The sequence below is a fragment of the Rutidosis leptorrhynchoides genome, chromosome 4, assembly GCF_046630445.1.
Source record: "Rutidosis leptorrhynchoides isolate AG116_Rl617_1_P2 chromosome 4, CSIRO_AGI_Rlap_v1, whole genome shotgun sequence".
Lineage (NCBI taxonomy): Eukaryota > Viridiplantae > Streptophyta > Magnoliopsida > Asterales > Asteraceae > Rutidosis > Rutidosis leptorrhynchoides.
This window is the reverse complement of record NC_092336.1, coordinates 625,538,044-625,557,798: the sequence shown is the minus strand read 5'-3', so window position 1 is coordinate 625,557,798 and position 19,755 is coordinate 625,538,044. Positions and strand designations below refer to the sequence as shown.

The following is a 19,755-nucleotide window of genomic DNA, read 5'->3' as shown; positions in this document are numbered from 1 at the left end:
AAAGTCATTTAATATGGGTAAATTAACATGCAGTAGGTGATAATATAACAATATTAAGTTAGAAAGTGGTTTAAAAAATAAGAAAAGATTGTATAGTTGCTAGAACCCCCTGCCTGCTGGTCAGCAACTTGATATGGGTCCCCTGTATTATCTCACCTCAAATGTATATATATATATATATATATATATATATATATATATATATATATATATATATATATATATATATATATATATATATATATAGCTAAGATAACATTGACTAGCTTAAGTGTGCAAAAACTTGTAGCCTTTACACCTTCAGTTTACTTCACAAGTTATGAAGCTCCATCTCTTTTTAACTATTTTGGTGTTGGCAAGTCTCCTAGCTTTTAAAGCTCAAGGTATGTTTGATCACAAGCTCCAACAAAATACGTCATTTTGCTCAACAATCCTATACTTTTGTTTTCGGATTAATGAATATTTATTTTTAATATAAAAAGAATTATTTATGTTGATTTTATGAAGGTATAAGGCTCATAAAAACCAGTACATTGGAAAAAAGCAGTCAAGATGATCATTTGCTAGCTAAGGCAGCTGAAATTTCATCAGGTACCAAAAAAATAGAAATTTATGAAAGATTATATACGAGTATATTGTAATCTATAGATAACAATTAATCAAGCACTATTAACGTGACCAAGGATTTTGTGATTAATTATAATGGCGTGACCAAAATTTTTATATAATTATCAAATTTTGTAGCTAGTCTTGCAGTTCTCAGATTATGTGTTTGTTTTGCAGGAAACAATAGAAAGCTAATGACTAAAGTTACATCTTCTAGTGCTACCACAGCCATTTCAAAGGTTAGTTTTATTTAGGAGCAAAAGTAGTTATAATAGATTAATGAAACACAATGATGTCTTCATGTTATTGACTATGTTCATGCACAGAACTTGAAGAAGGATGGAAATAAAAATGACCCGAAACCAGAACTCAAATCTAGTGATCATTCGAATATTATCTCTTCGGAGAATTCAAAATTTCGGAAGGAGTTCATGAGTGAGCAGTATGCGGATGTTATCGATATAGCTGAGATGGATTACACTCCTGCTAGGAAAAAGTCACCGATACACAACTGAACTTGAAGCATCTTGAGGAGTATTTAATTTATATAAAGCATTTCATAATGAATTTCAGAAATAAGGCAATGGAATGGTATTCCGAACTACACAAAAAATGCCTCAATGCTGCAAGATTTTTAGGGTTAAGGAGGATGATTTTGTAAATAGAACTACAGTTACTTAGATCGATAGTTTGTTAAGTAGTAAATGATGATCATTAGGATAATCCATTGCAACCAAGCTTAGTTTGCAGGGATTTTGTAATACTACATGTATACTAAAACATAAGTATAATGATGCTACAAATCCCAATTTTGTTCGAATCATGAAGTTTAAGTCTTAGCTTTAGCATGCATAGAACCAGTTATGGCATATTTTTGTAATGTATCAAAGATTGAAAATTTTCTTATGTTGCTCTTGTTTGATTTTTGTTTCATGTATTAGTTGCTATTATTGTTTGTTATGGTTGTTGTAGGTTGTTTTGTCTATTGGTGTCGGTCTTCGGTAACGTTGGGCTTGGTTCAAGTTAGCTTGTATTTAGTCTAGTTTGGTTTACTTTTTCCGAGGTCCTTTGTTTTTGGTTGCGTGTATCGGTTTGCGAATCTTTCATTCAATTAATTTTAACAGTAATCGATTTTGGTAAAAAGGAAAAATTAAAAAATATATCCATATTTGTTGAAAAATGAGATTGTGTTTGATGGCAATATTGATTCGTGTACATATATGTTGGTTTAATGAGTGTTTATGCACTTTGGTTAATTACTTTGGTTTAATGAGTCATTAATACAGTTGAGTTTGTAAGTATCATTATTTTGATATTATTTAGGATTGCACACAATTGTGAGCAGCATAAACAATTGGAGTCTGTTTTCTTTTGATGGAGTATAATCATGAATCAATCCATTAATGAAAACGGATTAATTATATAAATGACTTTCTTGCATTTATTTTTGTCAATATTAGTTCCGAGTTTAGCCTTATTGATCATCCAAAAAACGACTATAATTGGGTAATTAATAAATGCATGACAAAAAAACGTTTACCCTATTAAATTTAACCACAATGTACATGGCCTAATTTAATTATTTTATGATCATTTCTAACTCTTTCTTCACCCTACTCAAAATATGTTACTCCGTACTATTGAAGTTTAAACTCTTAAAACATTAGTGCAAACATTGCAGTAGATGAAGAAGATCCCTAACGGGATGTAATCTCGTGGGAGAGCAATAAAAGAATTTGATGCGAACTCGTTCCTTGTTGTGATCAGGGTGTATTTCACAGTTGCGATGTGGCGTTTCCTAAATGAAAGGTAGCTTGATGGTCAAAAGCTTAGAAATCTGTAGGAGAAACCTAAGTTCATCCTTGTAGACAACAACAACAACAACAAAACCCAATACCACATAAGTGGTGTATGGAAGAAGTGAGATGTAGACAATCCTTCCCCTATCCGAGAATAAAGTCAAGTCATTTCTCCACCTAGAGTGAAAACACACTCAAAAGTAGAGAAAATCATCCCTCTCTCTATTCGACGGATAGAGAGATTGCTTCCGAGTGGACCTCCGGCCAATAAGTAGGGAAAAAGTTTTTTAAAAAATAAAATAAAATAAAAAATAAAATTGAGACGCCATGAAAATGGTAAAATTAAATTTCCATGGATTTTAAATCCTGCCTAAAATTTAATTTAGGCTCTAAGAGTCAGTCAGTCATCCTTATAGACTCCATCTTTAAAGTCTTAAAAAAAGTATTTCCCTGCTAGGAGGGTGGTCAATTTTCTATCCGTTTTACACTACAAGAAAAATGTTCATTTGTGACGATTTTTTAGTGACGACTCAATATTTGATCACTAATAATGCTATTTAGTTACCACTAAAAAAGTGGTCACTAAATTTCGGTCACTAAACGATATTAGTGACCAAACAAATGGTCATTATAGTGACCAATTTTGGTATTTTGGCCTCTAAAAATATTTTGTGACGGATCTATAGTGACGACAAATGACCAACCTATTTTGGTCACTAACTTGATTTAGTGACCATTTTAGTGTTATTAGTGACCAATATCTTCGTCACTAAAGCTCATTTTTCTTGTAGTGTTATTTTTCTTATTTGGTCATGGTTAGCAGTGGCGAATCAATGTTGAAAATTGAATGACATCTCAATTTTTTTTTTTCATATTTAATTATATATGAAGGATAATTTAATAGTTGTTTACCTCCGAGAAATTAACAATTTTGAAAATATTTGAGATCCTATAGTTAAATTTAGTAAAATCTTATACAACTTGAAAAGAAAAATTCCCAAAGTAGTGGAGTCATAGGACTCCACCCCTATACCTTTAGGCTCGCTCCTAATGGTTAGTAGGTAGTTTTGATTCGGTATCTTACTATATCATGGCTAGAGTGTTAGTGGATCCATGAAGTAGTGACTAGGTTTGTTTTATTTTTATTTAGACGAGTCTTTAATCTCAATAGATTACACTACAGGATCTTCCCTTCAAAATAAATATAAATAAAAAAATAAAATAAAAAGTCTAATATGACCTTCATTTGCAAATTTGATCATTATCGATACATATACATATTCGATTCCATTTTGTTTATTTCTGATCCTAAACTTTCCATTCGAGCAACCTAGCTTTTGCTTTATAAATTCAAGATTTTTGTGAGAATATCAGAGCCTCTAGTCACTAAGCTATCTTTTAATACATGCATGAGACCATTCCCAACAATAAAATCCTTTTTTCACCGTCATATAAGCGCCACATCAGTTTTCTCTCTCCATTTACTCATCACTTTCTCCCATCAAATACCCATCGCACACCACTACTAACCATTACATACTTCTAACCTTGTGTTTGTAGCTCATGTGTTAGTGGTTTGCATCTCTTGGCGAGAAGTCAGGAGTTCGACTTCCGTGGAGTGCAACATTGCACACAAGGTTGCCCCTTAACCCTTGAATTCCACCCAAGGGTGCCTTCCGCACACCGCATCGTGGGGGGGGGGGGGGGGTTGGGTGCGGGTTATGCAACTACGGAATATGAACGCGTGGGTGGTTTAGTCCCCCATGGGTGATCCCGAACTGCTGTCAAAAAATAACCATTACATACTTCCTTCCTATCACATACTCCACCAAATTAATTAAATAAATTAGTTTACGAATTTATTAGCTATGAGTACAAATACATAATGCATTAATAAATGAAGAAAGAGAAAAGCTCGTCCTGAAATATGTTTTGTGAAGACAAATGTGAGGGTAGTTGAGGGCAAGCCGAGTGCAAGTGAATGCCAATAGCGCCCTTGAGGGCAAGGTGGAGGGCGGAATGAGGGCGTTCCCCGTTGAGAATGATCGGATAGAGCGTACTAAAGTCAATAACTTATACTCCGTATATTCGGTGTAGCGCGGGGTCGTACGAACCCATGAGTCCTCAGACATCATGGTCGCGTAGTACATTAATAATACCAAATGTAACACTATCTAGGCTGCTCTCTCTCTCTCTCTCTCTCTCTCTCTCTCTCTCTCTCTCTCTCTCTCAAGAGAGAAGGATGGAGGTGGCAGAGATGAGGATGCTGAGGTGGATATGCGGTAAAACAATGCTAGATATGATCCCAAATAGCGTTTTTAGGGAGAACCTGAAAGTCAGAAGCATCATCGACAAGCTAAGAGAAGAACGACTTCGATGGTTTGGACATGTGAAGAGGCGACCCCCTACTGCACCTGTTAGGAGAATCGAGGCACTGACGGTTGACGGAGTAAGGAGAAGGGGTAGACCTACTCGTAGGTGGGATGATAGAATTAAGCTCGACTTGAAGGAACTTTTATTGACCGAGGACATGACTTCTGATAGGCTTACGTGGAGGACTAGAATTAGAATAGACGAGTAGGTTGTTGTTTGTTTTGCGTTTGTGGGTCTGTGTGTTTGTGTGTTTACCTGGACCTCTTCTTGGTTTTGTGTATGTATGTATGTGCTGGTTCGTATGAGTTTGTTTGGTTGTAGGGTATGTATGTTTGCTTGTGTTGGTTTGTTTGCATGTTTATGTTTAGGGTTTGGGTTATGGTTGCTAGCATGTGATGTAGGTATGTTTTTGGGTATGCATGTTTATGTTTGTTGGTATGCGTGCTTTTTTGTTGGCCGTCATGTCTATGGTTGTATGCTCGTATGTTCTCGTATGTATGTATGCGTATGCAGGTATGTTGGTATGTAGTGTAGCATTTCCCGTCATCCCTTGAGCTTCGCACGGCAGTCTAAGGTACGTTCCCATATATATATATATATATATATATATATATATATATATATATATATATATATATATATATATATATATATTTATATTTTATGGCTCTACTAAGTGAGTCAACGGCAAGCATCGATTTATTGGCGACTTTACCGCCACTTAGAGCCTAAATTAAACCCCAGGCATGATGTAAAACCCATGAAGATTTGATCTCACCATTTTCATGGCGTCTCGTTTGTATCGTTTTTTTTTTTTTTTTTTTTTTTTTTTTTTTTTTTTACTTTCTGGCCGGAGGTCCCTGGAAGCAATCTCTCTATCTGACGAATATAGAGAGAAAGGAATTTCTCTACTCTTGGGAGTGTTACACTCGGGGTGGAGAAATGATCGCTCTTTATTCTAGGATAGAGGAAGGATTGTCTACGATCAACCTCCCCCATACCCCACATTGGTGGGATTGGGTATTGTTGTTGTTGTTGTTGTTGTATATATATATATATATATATATATATATATATATATATATATATATATATATATATATATATATATTACAGTAAGATACATGATCCATATCATATTAATAAATGACAAACCAAAAGGGTAACATCCCATGTGAGTTATAATTAACCAAAGAATACGACAGGCTCGATCAACAAATGAATCTATCAAGTGGATATATATGTGTTATGTTCCAATCTAGAGTTCAACATTATGACCACCTTACAAGTGTCATATGATGCAATTAAATTGTGATTTTTAAAATGGCAATTAACGTAGATTAAAAATAAATTATCGACTAGTATTAGATTTTAAAAAGTAATTGATCACAACATTATCAATAATAAAATAAATTTCATTCCAGATATTCTAATTATCTTAATATTGTTCATTACATGTCATGCATATATTCAAAGACCAATTAATTATAATAGTGCTGAATAAGTATTAGATTTTAAAAAGTAATTGATCACAACATTATCAATAATAAAATAAATTTCATTCCAGATATCAGACTTCTAATTATCTTAATATTGTTCATTACATGTCATGCATATATTCAAAGACCAATTAATTATAATAGTGCTGAATACTTCGTTGTGTTTTTAAGATCTTATAGTAGGATTCTATGTATTTATATATATACCAGTTCTGAATTATTATTAATATTTATATATTTATATTTATAAAATTTTATTAACGACAGTCTTTAAAGCTGTCGTTAGCACATTTCAAATAGTTGCACATTTAAGTAACCACAACCAATAAATTAATTAGTAAAATCCTCCTATGCTGTAAAATAATCCATATTTATATAATTATTTTAAAAAAAAATAATCCTCCTATGCTGCAAAATATAGAGTAGATAATAGAAGGGAATATATATATATATATATATATATATATATATATATATATATATATATATATATATATATATATATATATATATATATATATATATATATATATATATATATATATATATTATAAGTAAGGAATGGGAGAATTTTCAAATAGGAAATAAAAGGAATAAGAAGAGTACATATGTACAAAAAACTATAGTTTGATTGTTTATATGTTAACTGAATTAATTGCTTTAGAGACCTTTATAAATTATGGGTAAGTAAGGAATAAGAGAAATTTCAAAAAAAATAAAAATAAAGGAAGTAAAAAGAAAAAAATAATAGAAAGGAATAAAAAGAATATGTTTATCAAATTAATTGCTTTATAGACCTTTATAAAATAGAATGATCATGTATTTTTATAAAATTTATATACTCTAATGATCCTTACAAATATATATAACACAAAACATACATTATATCAAATCGCTATAATAGAGTGAACTACATGATATCGCATACTAATAAAATCAACTACAAACCAATATGAATATGCTTAACATATCTCATTACATCATTTAACTTAAACTAATTACAAAAAAGTTTACTTATCATCTCGCGAAGTCGAGAGTTATAAAATTAGTTTATAAATATTACAAATCACAAACATATTACAATTTTCACTAAATACTGTAAGCAGCTCTCCCATATAAAATAATACACTACAAGTTACTACCATGCTTTTATGAAAATGTCGGAAACCTAATACACCCGACATATTGACACTCATGTTAAAATTTGTCTCAAACCGCATCCAGTAGTTCCCCTTATGAAAATTTAATTTTATATCGTCTATAACTTTTTCTAACCATATATTATCTTCATTCTATGTTTAAAACTATTGGTTGTTCTACGTTATACATTAATACGTACATACTCCGCGAATCTATTATAAAGTTTCGTGTGTCATACGTATTATCATATAACTTGAACTGAAACCATTTTGATCGAACAGTCAAATTTGGATACCCAAACATTTTTTTGGTTTTATATGAAAATTAGACTGACAATGAGTGCTCCTTCGAGAGAAGGAGTCAATCTCTTCTCTTTCTGTCTTCAAGCTTCATTAAAGCGTATATTAAAATTTACAATATTTAATTCAAATATTTTAATTTGTGTATATTAACGACATGTTTGTGTTAAACCTATTAATTACTGCATGAAAAATAGAATAAAAATGTTATTGACAGTCAGTATAGCTGTCGGTGCAAGTCTTTCATGCAATAAATGCAGAAAAGTCAATAATAATAATAATAATAATAATAATAATAATAATAATAATAATAATAATAATAATAATAATAATAATAATAATAATTTAATGTCGTTAATAATAATAATAATAAGAATAATAATAATTATTAATAATAATAATAATAATAATAATAATAATAATAATAATTATTATTATTATTATTATTATTATTATTATTATTATTATTATTATTATTATAAAAGTTATAATATAATAATAATAATATTATTAAGAATTTGCGGGCATAGCCCAAAGGTTCTCCCATGTCCTTTTAGTCATGGGATAGGGAGAGGTCATTAGTTCGATCCTTAGGGATGACATGATTTTCTTTAAACCAATTGAACATCAATAATGGTGGTATATATTGACCCTATATGGAGGTTTTACCGGATTCGTTCACGGACCTCTACCCGGAACACTGCCCGAATGGACGTGTTTCTGGTTACCGTTGATCGGATTTGGGTTGTCGCCCGAACGTGTGTGTTACGTGCAAATGATGAGAGTCGTTGAAATAAATGATCTACTGATGTCAAAAAATCGCCGTTTAAAATAATAATAATAATAATAATAATAATAATAATAATAATAATAATTTAGTTGTATTATTATTATTATTATTATTATTATTATTATTATTATAATAATAATAATAATAATAATAATAATAATATTATTATTATTATTATTATTATTATTATTATTATTATTATTAATAATAATAATAATAATAATAATAATAATAATAATAATAATAATAATAATAATAATAATAATAATAATAATAATAATAATAATAATAATAATAATAATAATAATTTAGTTGTATCCAACCATACTAGACAACGTTTCATGGATATTAGGTGCTCTCCTACTAAATAAAAATATAGAATGTTACAACTAAAGACTAAGCGGGGTGAAGATTGAAGATTACTTTGCATTTTCGTTCTATGTAAATTTCGTTTTCGTTTTTTCTTCCTATATCGTTTTGTAATAGCCTTATTCTATGAGGCTCAGCTCCTTGTAATCTCCTTTTATATTAATAAAAAATCTTTTGCTTGCTTTTAATAAAAAATACTAAAATCCGTGCGTTAAGAAAGACGTAGGAATTCTAGAAATCTCGACATCTTGATATACATAATACATTCCAAATTCTCCCTCAAATTTCATCAAATACATCCCCCGTTGGGCAAACTCATTGTTGTACCATTTGTATAATTGTATAGTATGTTTCCACGGTATATGCTCGTTTATATATATAATCTATATCTGAAATATTAAAAGTAATAATACTAGTCTCGCGATCGAATTATTGTTTTTAAAATACTATTGACATATGTTAGCAAGTTGCTAAGTCACTTCTGAATTTATTTCTTGAAAAAATTACGCCGTTACTACCTGTGGTATGTTGAGTTTATCGTTACAGCACCTAAACTAATTTTTTATCGAATATGGTACCCAGGTTATGTTGACCAATCACGAGTGATACCTAAGACTAACTGCTGTCAAGAATTAAGACCAATTGTAATCCTGACTGTGATGTCAAAGGCACATGAGGTACTTTTTGATGATGTGGCAATGTCTTGAAGTGAATGTTAAATAATGGGAATGTTAAGTTTGAGTGTTAAATTTGTGATGAGTGATGTGGTAAAATATTATTGATAGTTGGGTATAAAATATATTAATTAATAATATATAAAAATTAATGGTGAAATCTGATTGGTCCAAACATCTGTGACGCTAACTTTTTTTTCGTCAGTTTTTTAACTGACGCCCCGGGGCGTCAGGGATAAGGGCGTCAGATTTTATGTCAAATCACATGACACGTCGGTTTTGGGGGCGTCAAAAGTGACGCTACTTTAAAATTGGTCTAACAAGTAACCCTTCACATGTGCCATATATGTGAGGGCATTTTCGTCCAAATATAATACACCCTGATCAAATATAATACCCTCACATGTGTGGCACATGTGAGGGGTTAACTGATGTAGACTAACGGACGTTAGCTATGGGTATCAAGCACGTAAACTAAGCCAAGCTTAAGTACCAATTATGCAAAAACAAAAGTATAAGTTTTGTAATGCAAATGTATACGAACAGGTACCGAACAACACGTACCGACGGTGTAATTTTTTCTTATTTCTTTAGAATTATGGCATCACTTTACTATAAAAAAAAAAACCTCCTAATGTAAATTATGTGGGCCAATATTTTCCTTTTTATATTCCAAGACAACACTAATGTTTTCTTGTCGGCAAATATATTGAACATTTCAATCAAATTCTTTTTCAAAAATCTCTTTCAACTTATTTCCACATGTAAACAAAAAAGTTTTATGTGTTAATTATTATGTTTTAATTAGAAGCTTAATATTTTTGTTGAGATGTATGTATGCAATTTAATGATGTAGCAGCTCTGGCCTCTATTAATTTTACACCTTCTAATATCTTGAGTTGATATTAACAAAAATATAATAATTAACAAATCGATGATAAATGATAATAATCGTGATGAATGATAAATTTATCATTCATCTGAATAGTGATAAATGATAAATTAATCATTCAATCACTACTCAGATGAATGATAAATTAATCATTCATCACGATTATTATCATTTATCATAAATTTTTTAAAGATTTTGTTATTATTATTTTTTTTTTTTGTAATTTTTGTGTTTTCTTCAATATGCATATTAAGAGACCTTAAAAGATAATTTTTTCAATATATATATATATATATATATATATATATATATATATATATATATATATATATATATATATATATATATATATATATGGGCACGATCAATGGGGAAGTAACCAATTGGGGGAAGCAAATATTTTTTTTTTTTTCGTTTTTTTTGAAATTTTTTTTTTTCCGGCATCAAGATCACACGAAAATATGAACATTTAGAAGAGACACTTCGTGATGAATGTTATTATTTAGGCGGGAAAACGATCGACAAAAATAACATTCAAGATAATATTGTTCGTGAAGAATATGAAGGTTTTTTTTTCATGTTTTGTGAAGTAAAATTTAGCCCGATTTATAGTTTAGGGTTTAGGGTTTGGTGTTTTGAGTTTATTCTATAAACCCAAAACACCAAACCCAAAACCCTAAACCCTAAACCATAAACTCTAAACCATTCGTGTTAAAAACTCAATCTAAATCCTAAATCTAAACCCTAAATCTAAACCCTAAACCCTAAATTTCTAAACCCTAATATCTAAACCCTATAAACCCTAATATCTAAACCCTAATATCTATACCCCAATAGCTAAAACCTCAAAATACGCTCGAAAAACACGATAATTGTTATATATTACTTCTTCGAGCGTTTTCCCGCCAAAATAAAAACATTTATCACAAAGTGTCTCTACTAAATGTTCATATTTTCATCTCATCTATAATGTTCGTGAACAAAGTTTTTTCAAAAAACGAAAAAAAAAAAAAAAAAAAGTTTTTGCTTCCCCCCGAATGGTTACTTCCCTCTTGATCCTACCAATATATATATATATATATATATATATATATATATATATATATATATATATATATATATATATAATTTTGCATATCCATTCTTAGCCGTTTTTAAATTTGGTCATGGATCGCGCCCCTACTAATACTAGTAATTATAATATAATATTTATGGCTAAATAACAATATGCTGGAATAGCTCAGTTGGTTAGAGCGTGTGGTTGTTAACCACAGGTCGGAGGTTCAAGCCCTCCTCCTAGCGAGAATACTTTAAAATTTTTATAATTCTTAGAATTGGATTAAAAAAAAAAAAAATTAGGAAGGAAGGAGATAAAATAATTCTCCTAATTTGCAGTTGGATCCGCCCAGGACATATTTTCACCCATACTCAAAGTTACAATTAAGCTCTAAACAAGTAACCTTTTGGTCCTCCTATTGTAGTCATGTCATAACAGTCTGAATTACCAAGCTGTCAAACAACAAAGGAGTTTAAAAGACAATTACCAAACTGAAACAGTGAAAGCAAGTCATGTTGCAGGTGTGGTACCCAAATGTGAGATATAGTTGTGCTTTTTGCAAACAACATAGTGATTCTCATACTCATTTATTTGTTAAATGTGAGTTCCCCCTTGAGAAAAAGTTGCTATTTAGAGTCAGGATGATATGTATTTGATTGTGAATGATGTGGCTAAGTATTCGGCTCCTAAGAATATTTGGCATGTGCTAAATCGTAGGGTACTTGCTGCTGCTGTTTGTAATGTTTGGATGGAAAAGAATAGAGGACTGTTTAAGCAAGAATTTAGAACACTTGATCAGGTGGAATTTAGAACACTTGATCAGGTGGTTGCATCTATTGAAACATCTATCCAGTTCAAACTTATGGGTTTGAAAGTGAAAAAGACTAAGAATGTGGTTAAGTTGGCTGATTTGGAGTCTGAAATAGAGCAATATGGCATTTGTGAAGTGTTGATCGAGTTGTGCGGTTTAGTGTTAGTGTGTCATGAAAGACAGGACAACTTGACCCAAGTCGTTTTGGTTTTTGGGGGTCGTTTTTTCTGTTATTGCTTCTTTGTATTTCTGTTTCTGGGCTAGGCCATCCCCTACCTTCGTATTGTAATGGAGTTATTTCTAATATATTTTTGCCTTCTGGAAAAAAAACAGTGAAAGCGGGTCTAATTTTTAACTATACAAATGTCATCAAAGTACGCGATTTACCAAGCTGTCAAACAACAAAGGAGTTGAAAAGCTTTTGCTATAAGATTAATAACTTAAACCGGATGGCCAAACCACCAATCATATGCAAATTTAATTTAACAACAAATGTGCTACAAGTCTCATTCATCACTATATGTGTCCAACTTCAGTGCACATATACCTAAGGTTGAATGGCTGATCTCAAGGACATATGATAGGAAATATAACAAAAACTGCTAATAGAAATTCAATCCTTGTTTCGGTAGCTAGTGTCATCATGTAAGTACAGGTTTACAAATAAGCTACAAATAAACACCACCTTAAGTCAAGATCTTTGTGGAACAGTTTCTAACTTTTAGATCATCTGCTGGTGCAGATCGGCAGCCTGTTGGGCAAGCTCCACCACCATAGCCTCGTCAAAGAACTTATTGATGCTAACATCCTCGCTCATTCCCTGTTATAGAAACCGACAATAAAGGTCACTATTTAACTGCCAATTACTTGATCATGGTATAAGTCGTAATATACTGAATGAATGCACTAGGTCAGACATGTATTATGTGCTGATATATTCCCAAAATTTTGATAATCATGCCATTTCTGTTTTTTTTTCTTTTTGTCCCTAAAATAGAACTACTTTACGAAGGCATGGAATAGATTATAATTAGAACAAAATGGTTAAACAGAGAGCATAAAATGAGTAAAAAGGTGTACCTTCCTACGTCTTGTTTTCACCATAAACTCACGCGCAAGGTATTGAATTGGTGCAGGCTCAAGTGGTCTTAATACAATGCTTTTGTCTAACGGATCACCAGGAACAATTGCCCAATGATCAAAAGCTGACAGAGCAAATGCCTGCCCTTGGGTATGATACCGTAAATCCGTCTCAAAACCGAACGATTCAATTACCGGTAGGAACGCCTACATCAGTAAAGATTAGTAAGATTCAATATGCCTACATCAGCACATCATATAAACAAACTCCAACTCGTGAAGTCAAGTTGATCAACCCAGCCCGAACCTTTTCTACCCGTACAAAAATTAACAGCTTCAACTCATTACCTTGACTATGTAGGCTGGGGTTCCTGGTTGAGGAACATCAGCAGTTATATGCCCACGTCTTCGGGATAACACCGTATATATAGCAGAAACACAATCTATTGGTGTTTGTATCTGCAATGTAAATAAATAAGTCAATTATTCAAACATTATTACAGTACAAGAAAGAATCCTACAACAGTTGGTTATTAAACAAGTACAGTTAGGTTTCAAGGTTGTTACCTCCACATAGTAAACAGGCTCCATAAGCCGGGGTGTTGCCATGAGAAAAGCTGAATATGCCACACGACGAGCGGTTGGGATTATTTGACCAGTTCCACGATGTAGTGGCTCAGCCGCAATTTTTGCATCCACAATTTTAAACTTAACATTACGAATGGGCTCATCACAAAGCGGACCCTCACGTGCACCCCACTGGAATCTGTTAAAAGTTTATAAATAGCACCAAATCAAAGCAATGTTCATAAAAGGTAGTCAAAATTAACTTCATGTTTCCTTCATAATATATACAGTATATAATTATATATATAACTGTGTCAGCCTACTTACCCTTGAACAATAGAATCCTTCACAGCATTCAACAGGCTCTTGTCTACTTCACTAGAGAGCGTGTCATCCAACAATATATTCGGTCCCTGCGAGATGATTGATTACACATATTACTTTAAAACAATAAATGAAAACTAAAAGCATCAAAATTGAATACATGGTTCTGAAATCTATTGTACCTGTTTGTCTGGTCCAAATGCCCATATAGATCTTGCAGCAAGCAGATCCCAATCATATTTGGTTTGAAAAAAGTCCCCTAGCTTCTTTCTAGGCCAGTCCACGCTTACGATACCATTCTCGATATCCTCTGCAAGTCCTCTCTCCAATGGTTCAGCAATCTAACCAATTAAACAATACAAAAACATAACTTTCACTTGGAAGATAAAAATAAAAAAAGGAAAAAAAAAAAAAAAATAGCAAAATTGAGAATTGCTGCTATCTTTTACATACCATGGTAATTTTATTTTTCTTGTTAGGAGTTTCAGCAAAACATTTCATTGATGAAGACTCCACCACTGTTTCACAAAATGATACAACTGGGTCCGCTACCTGTTTAAATTATTAAAAGCAGAAAAACCATGAACAAGTGTTCCACAGAAGCGCATGCCATATTCAAATGAATGTTCAAACAAAGCAAAATGCATCACTACAAGTGGCAATCTCAACAGTTTTACTTATGAATGGCTCATCATCGATACTACAGCGAGATAGAATTAAGCAAAACAAAAACAAAAATAATAGATAAGAAGATGCATCATATAAGGCAAAAAGTCACCCTTTGATACCTTCATTATCCTTAATAATTTCATCTCAAAAAATTTTATCAGTGTTGAAAACACATAACTAGATCAATTACATTTGAACGACTGATAAATGATAAATAAATGTGATAAGCCTGTTTCAACACTTACAAAACCTTTGACCCATTCTGAACACACCCAACCCGTCCATTTTGCCACTTCTATAAGTAACTATTGAAGTAGTGAATATGAATACAATACCTTGACTTCAACTTCTGAATATAGTTCCCTAAGATCCTTCATTATAGAATCTAGATACAACTCTCCGGTACCTAAGATAGTGTGCTCTCCAGACTCCTCAACTTTAGTAATAGCTAGAGGATAACTCTTGCTGATCTTTCTAAGACCCTCAACCATTTTCGGTAACTCGCTAGGATTTAATGGCTCGGTTGCCGTTTTCACTACCGGAAGAGTATTAAACTGAAGAGGCCTAAAGATGTAAACATCCTCATTATATTCCGAATTACAAAGAGTAGCAGTTTTCATAATTGAAGCATCAACACCTTCAATAAGAACCCATGAACCAGGAGGAGCCTTATTAATAGGTATCCTGTATCGAGCTTGATAAACCCATAACTTGGTAACTTCTTTTACAGTCATATCTTCCTCATCATCGGGTGAATAACCTTCTCCAAGCACACGAACGGTCTGTCCGGCATGGAGTTCACCACTATAAACCCTTCCAAAAGCATCAAAAACACTACAGTCCGACTTGGGATACAACTTGGTAATATTAACCATAAGCGGACCAGAAGGGTCACAGTCTTCCATGGCTTGGTAAATACTTGAATCTTTAGGACCAGTGTAAATATGATCAACTTTTCGAGACGCTGCTTCTTTAGCAGATGGGATATGGTGAACCAGCATATCAGTAAAACCAGTGGCTGACCCAAAAACCGAGCTGCAAGCTAATCTTAACAAGGGCCTCACATTCAACTTATAGGCGGCGTTGCTCAAAGTCACACCGAGTTCCGCCAAAGTTGTCTCTACACTCTTTTTGTGTTCTCCAATAACTTGACTGTATATTTTATATAAAGGCTCAAGAATGAACTGCACAAATGACCTTTCAGCCCCACTTGAAGGTTGTTTCTTCTTAAAACCTCTACTAACTGGATCATAATAGTTATCTCCCCAAAGTCGAGATGCAAATTTGTTGGCATCAAAAGGGATTCCATGAAGCTTAACGTATAGTTTGGCAAATGATTGCAGAGTGAAACACCATCCTGCACAGCCACTAGCAAAACAAAGGTTTCCAGCAGCTGGATCGATAATTTGGACGTTTCCGGCAGTTGAAGATACTGCAGTGATGTGGTTGTTAATGACCTCAATTGTATGTCTCAGTTTATGATAGGCATCTTTAGGTGGTAGTTTGAGCTCCGTTATTAGTCTGTCAACCTACATGATAAATAAAATCAAAACTTCGAATATGTAAAGCTATAGACATTCTTGATACATTTACATTACAAACAAAAATTCTCCAACCGCTAGGTACAGAAGATATTTGGATGAGTATTTTGAGGGTATTAATATTTAATATATGCTATTGAAAGAAAAAAAAAAACATTATAAAAAAAGTAGTTGTAATATGGGAAGCAGAAGATTGTGTTTGGAGGTGATTGTATTGTTTAAAGTTGTGGTAACCATATTTATGAGTCTTTGAAATTCCTGTTAACATAAGATTTACCAAAAAACATTAAATATAAGAAAATATTTTGGCAGCAGAAGATTGTGTTTGGATGTGCTTGTATTGTGTAAAGTGATAGGAATCATATTTTCGAGTGTTTGAAAATCCCATTAATTATTATATCTAACATAAGAAGATTTACAACAAACTTAAAAAAGAAAAGGAGATATTTGTGAACTGGCAATAAAGGTCTCCAAAATGGTTTAAAAGAGGGTAGAAAAATAATATAAGCATTGGATAATCAGTTCTGTAGAAACACATAAAATCAACAATTTGACCCCCAAATCATCGACTAAGATTAAACAAGTATCGTTTACCTAAACATTAAAAATTGATCATTAAAACTCTGATCACATCAGTCCCAAAACGCAACGCCAAATAAAAATATTACCTTGTTAATCACAACTACTATAGGTAAGCGTTCTTGAATGGCATGCCGGATCGCCCTCTCTGTATTCACCTATTCATGTACCAATGTCAAATAATAAAATTATGTAAAATCAATACTAATTGAAGAACATGCAACTGACTAATACATATAACAATCTTTATTTTAATGCAAAATCATATGAATACATATAACAATACTTACCATTACTCCTTCAGCAGCATCAACAACTAACACCGCCCCATCAGCAAGTCTGAGAGCAGCAGTCATTTCATCAGAAAAATTTACATGCCCGGGTGTATCCATAATATTACACATATAAGACTTTGAATTACTATCTTCAAGTACAAGTGACATCGGAACTGCCTTAATGGATATTCTCCTTTCTTGCTCATCAACCCTTGTATCCGTATATCTCATATGCTTCTCACTATTTTGATCAAACGTCGAAATATGATGCGTTTGCTCGACCAACATATCCATAAAAACCGTCTTCCCATGCTGCAAGTGCCCAACCAAAGCAACATTCCTAACCAAAGTCGGATTTGAAGATAAACCTAAGAGAAACTGAGTAGACACATAGGTCGATGAATCTTTGACACCTACTTCAAACTTAATATCCCTAACCGGCTTGATTATTGGTAACTCAAGTGGTTGTGCATCTTCATCCATAACTAACGTTTCCACTTCTTCACCATAAACCTCTTCTGCAGTCGGATAATACTTCTTATCCTCAGCTAGAACAATCTGATTATCCATATCCACATCACCTGTTGTCATCCAACCGTTTTGTCCAGCGCCAGCAACTCCGTTTTCCTCATCGGATTCAGCCATTTCATTATGCGGTTGTAACGTGAGATCTTCATTCTCCTCACCTCCATCACTCTCTTGATCAGACTCGATTTCCGGTCCGATGTAGTTTCCAAACTCATCATATAAACTGTCATCCATCCTGTTTTCAACACAACCCTAACATTTCAACATTCCACATTTTTCTCCTAATTTGAAACCAATTTCCAAAATATACACAGGCATCTACTTATAAAAAACATAAACTTTGATCAATAAAGTCCCAAGTTTAGGAAAATGGCAGTCCAAAATCTGATTTTGAATCAACAGAATGTGATTATTTGGGTTTTAAATAATATGATTCTTTTTAAAAGATTGCAAGATGACTTGATATTAATAACTAAAAATATGTCATGATATTCTTATATAAGGAACATTTGAAATGTTTTTAATAAGATTCTTCTTGCTGTTGTTGTTTACTACGTTTAGGCTGAAAGAAACAAGAGGTTGTTTCAGAAGATTGTAAGGCCAGCAGATGATTTAGTAGTGCAATTAAAGAGTTTAAAATAAAATAAACATGCAATACAAGATAATATCGAGTGTAAACATTAGTGTAATTCAAATTAGGTTTCGCGATTTAGGGTAATGTATATGTATATGTATATTTAGGGAATTCACATGAAATTAAATTACATAAAGTAGAAGTATATACGTATATACATACACGGAAGTAAGAAGAAAGCTACCTGCAGATTTATAGGATTGATCGCCTGTTGATGGCCGGAAAAAGGGTTTCGAGGAGAAGGGTTTAAGGGGTGTGAGATTGAAAGTGTATATGAGGGCTCAGATTCGTAGGGCTTTTATACTCCAGTTAGGCTGTTAGTGTTACTTATTTGATAGGTTTTGGTTTTAACCCTAATGTTTCGAGTAGTAACTCTATAATCCCCAAAGTTTGATATTACTATTACTATTACTGTTACTAACAAAACTAATAGACAAAATTTGTCTTACTAGTATTGAATAGTACTCCGTACTATCTAATATTTCATTTTTCACACACCCAACCCCTAACTTTTATTAAAATACAAATCGAACCTTCTTATTTTATAGTACTATTTAATATTTCATTTTTCACCCACCCAACCCTCTAACTTTCATTAAAATACAAATCGAACCCCATTTTATACCTATATTCTAAAATATTATTTATCACATCACTAACACTAAATATATTGAATAAATAACACTCACAACGCTACTACTGTGCTACTTTTTTTTTGTCTCAAACGATAAAAAATCAATTTTCATAAAAAGAACAACCCTTCAATGCTACCAAAAGATGTCGAAAAATATTCTTTTTTTACAAAATAGATCAACTAACTTTTTTTAAAAAAAACTCGAACGCTAAAAGAAACAACTTTCACAAAGGAACAACCCTTCAATGTTAGATGTCGGTTTTTTTTTTTTTACAAAATAGATCAACATTTTTTTTTAACTCGCATTCAAAACGGAGCCCCCGGCGCGAAGCGAGGGCTCCACAACTAGTTTGTACCAATTTTAGCCAAACTTTTTTGGGGTTTTTTTAAACGACCGACACACGCTTTTTTATTGAGAAAAAATGAGACGACCCGTCCTAATTCATAAGGACGAATACAATAACATATGATTACATCGCGAGGTATTTGACCTCTATATGATACATTTTACAAACGTTGCATTCATTTTTAAAAGACAACCTTTCATTACATCGAAAGTTGACATGCATGTATACCATTTCATAATATCTAACTTATAAATGACCTAATCTGTCA

At 32.3% G+C, this 19,755-nt stretch overlaps 2 protein-coding genes and 1 non-coding gene across 3 annotated transcripts; 2 read left to right on the top strand and 1 right to left on the bottom strand.

Annotated features, from left to right (window-relative positions):
- The first annotated feature begins 252 nt into the window (after positions 1–252).
- Positions 253–1,532, top strand: LOC139904178 (uncharacterized). Its single transcript, XM_071886112.1, has 4 exons — positions 253–383; positions 508–591; positions 784–845; positions 933–1,532. Exons 1-4 carry the CDS (start codon positions 320–322, stop codon positions 1,119–1,121), a joined length of 399 nt encoding a protein of 132 aa, XP_071742213.1. The 5' UTR covers positions 253–319; the 3' UTR covers positions 1,122–1,532.
- A 10,138-nt stretch (positions 1,533–11,670) lies between these two features.
- TRNAN-GUU (transfer RNA asparagine (anticodon GUU)) lies at positions 11,671–11,743 on the top strand. Its single transcript has one exon. It is a non-coding gene; the product is annotated as a tRNA-Asn (tRNA).
- A 981-nt stretch (positions 11,744–12,724) lies between these two features.
- Positions 12,725–18,796, bottom strand: LOC139904177 (110 kDa U5 small nuclear ribonucleoprotein component CLO). The gene is made up of 11 exons (XM_071886111.1): positions 18,691–18,796; positions 17,360–18,107; positions 17,159–17,227; positions 15,285–16,478; positions 14,734–14,832; positions 14,463–14,621; positions 14,284–14,369; positions 13,957–14,155; positions 13,738–13,848; positions 13,390–13,596; positions 12,725–13,129 (listed from the first exon to the last, which is right to left on the bottom strand). Exons 2-11 carry the CDS (start codon positions 18,104–18,106, stop codon positions 13,031–13,033), a joined length of 2,970 nt encoding a protein of 989 aa, XP_071742212.1. The 5' UTR covers position 18,107; positions 18,691–18,796; the 3' UTR covers positions 12,725–13,030.
- Between the last annotated feature and the right edge of the window lie 959 nt (positions 18,797–19,755).

Excerpts from the sequence above, each read along its gene's own strand:
- LOC139904177 (XM_071886111.1), bottom strand. The coding sequence starts at position 18,106 with ATGGATGACAGTTTATATGATGAGTTTGGAAACTACATCGGACCGGAA. Across the intron at positions 14,622-14,733 it reads AGAAAAATAAAATTACCATG|ATTGCTGAACCATTGGAGAG; the intron begins GTATGTAAAAGA and ends TTAATTGGTTAG. Across the intron at positions 13,130-13,389 it reads TGAAAACAAGACGTAGGAAG|GGAATGAGCGAGGATGTTAG; the intron begins GTACACCTTTTT and ends TTTCTATAACAG.
- LOC139904178 (XM_071886112.1), top strand. The coding sequence starts at position 320 with ATGAAGCTCCATCTCTTTTTAACTATTTTGGTGTTGGCAAGTCTCCTA. Across the intron at positions 384-507 it reads CCTAGCTTTTAAAGCTCAAG|GTATAAGGCTCATAAAAACC; the intron begins GTATGTTTGATC and ends GATTTTATGAAG. Across the intron at positions 846-932 it reads CTACCACAGCCATTTCAAAG|AACTTGAAGAAGGATGGAAA; the intron begins GTTAGTTTTATT and ends GTTCATGCACAG.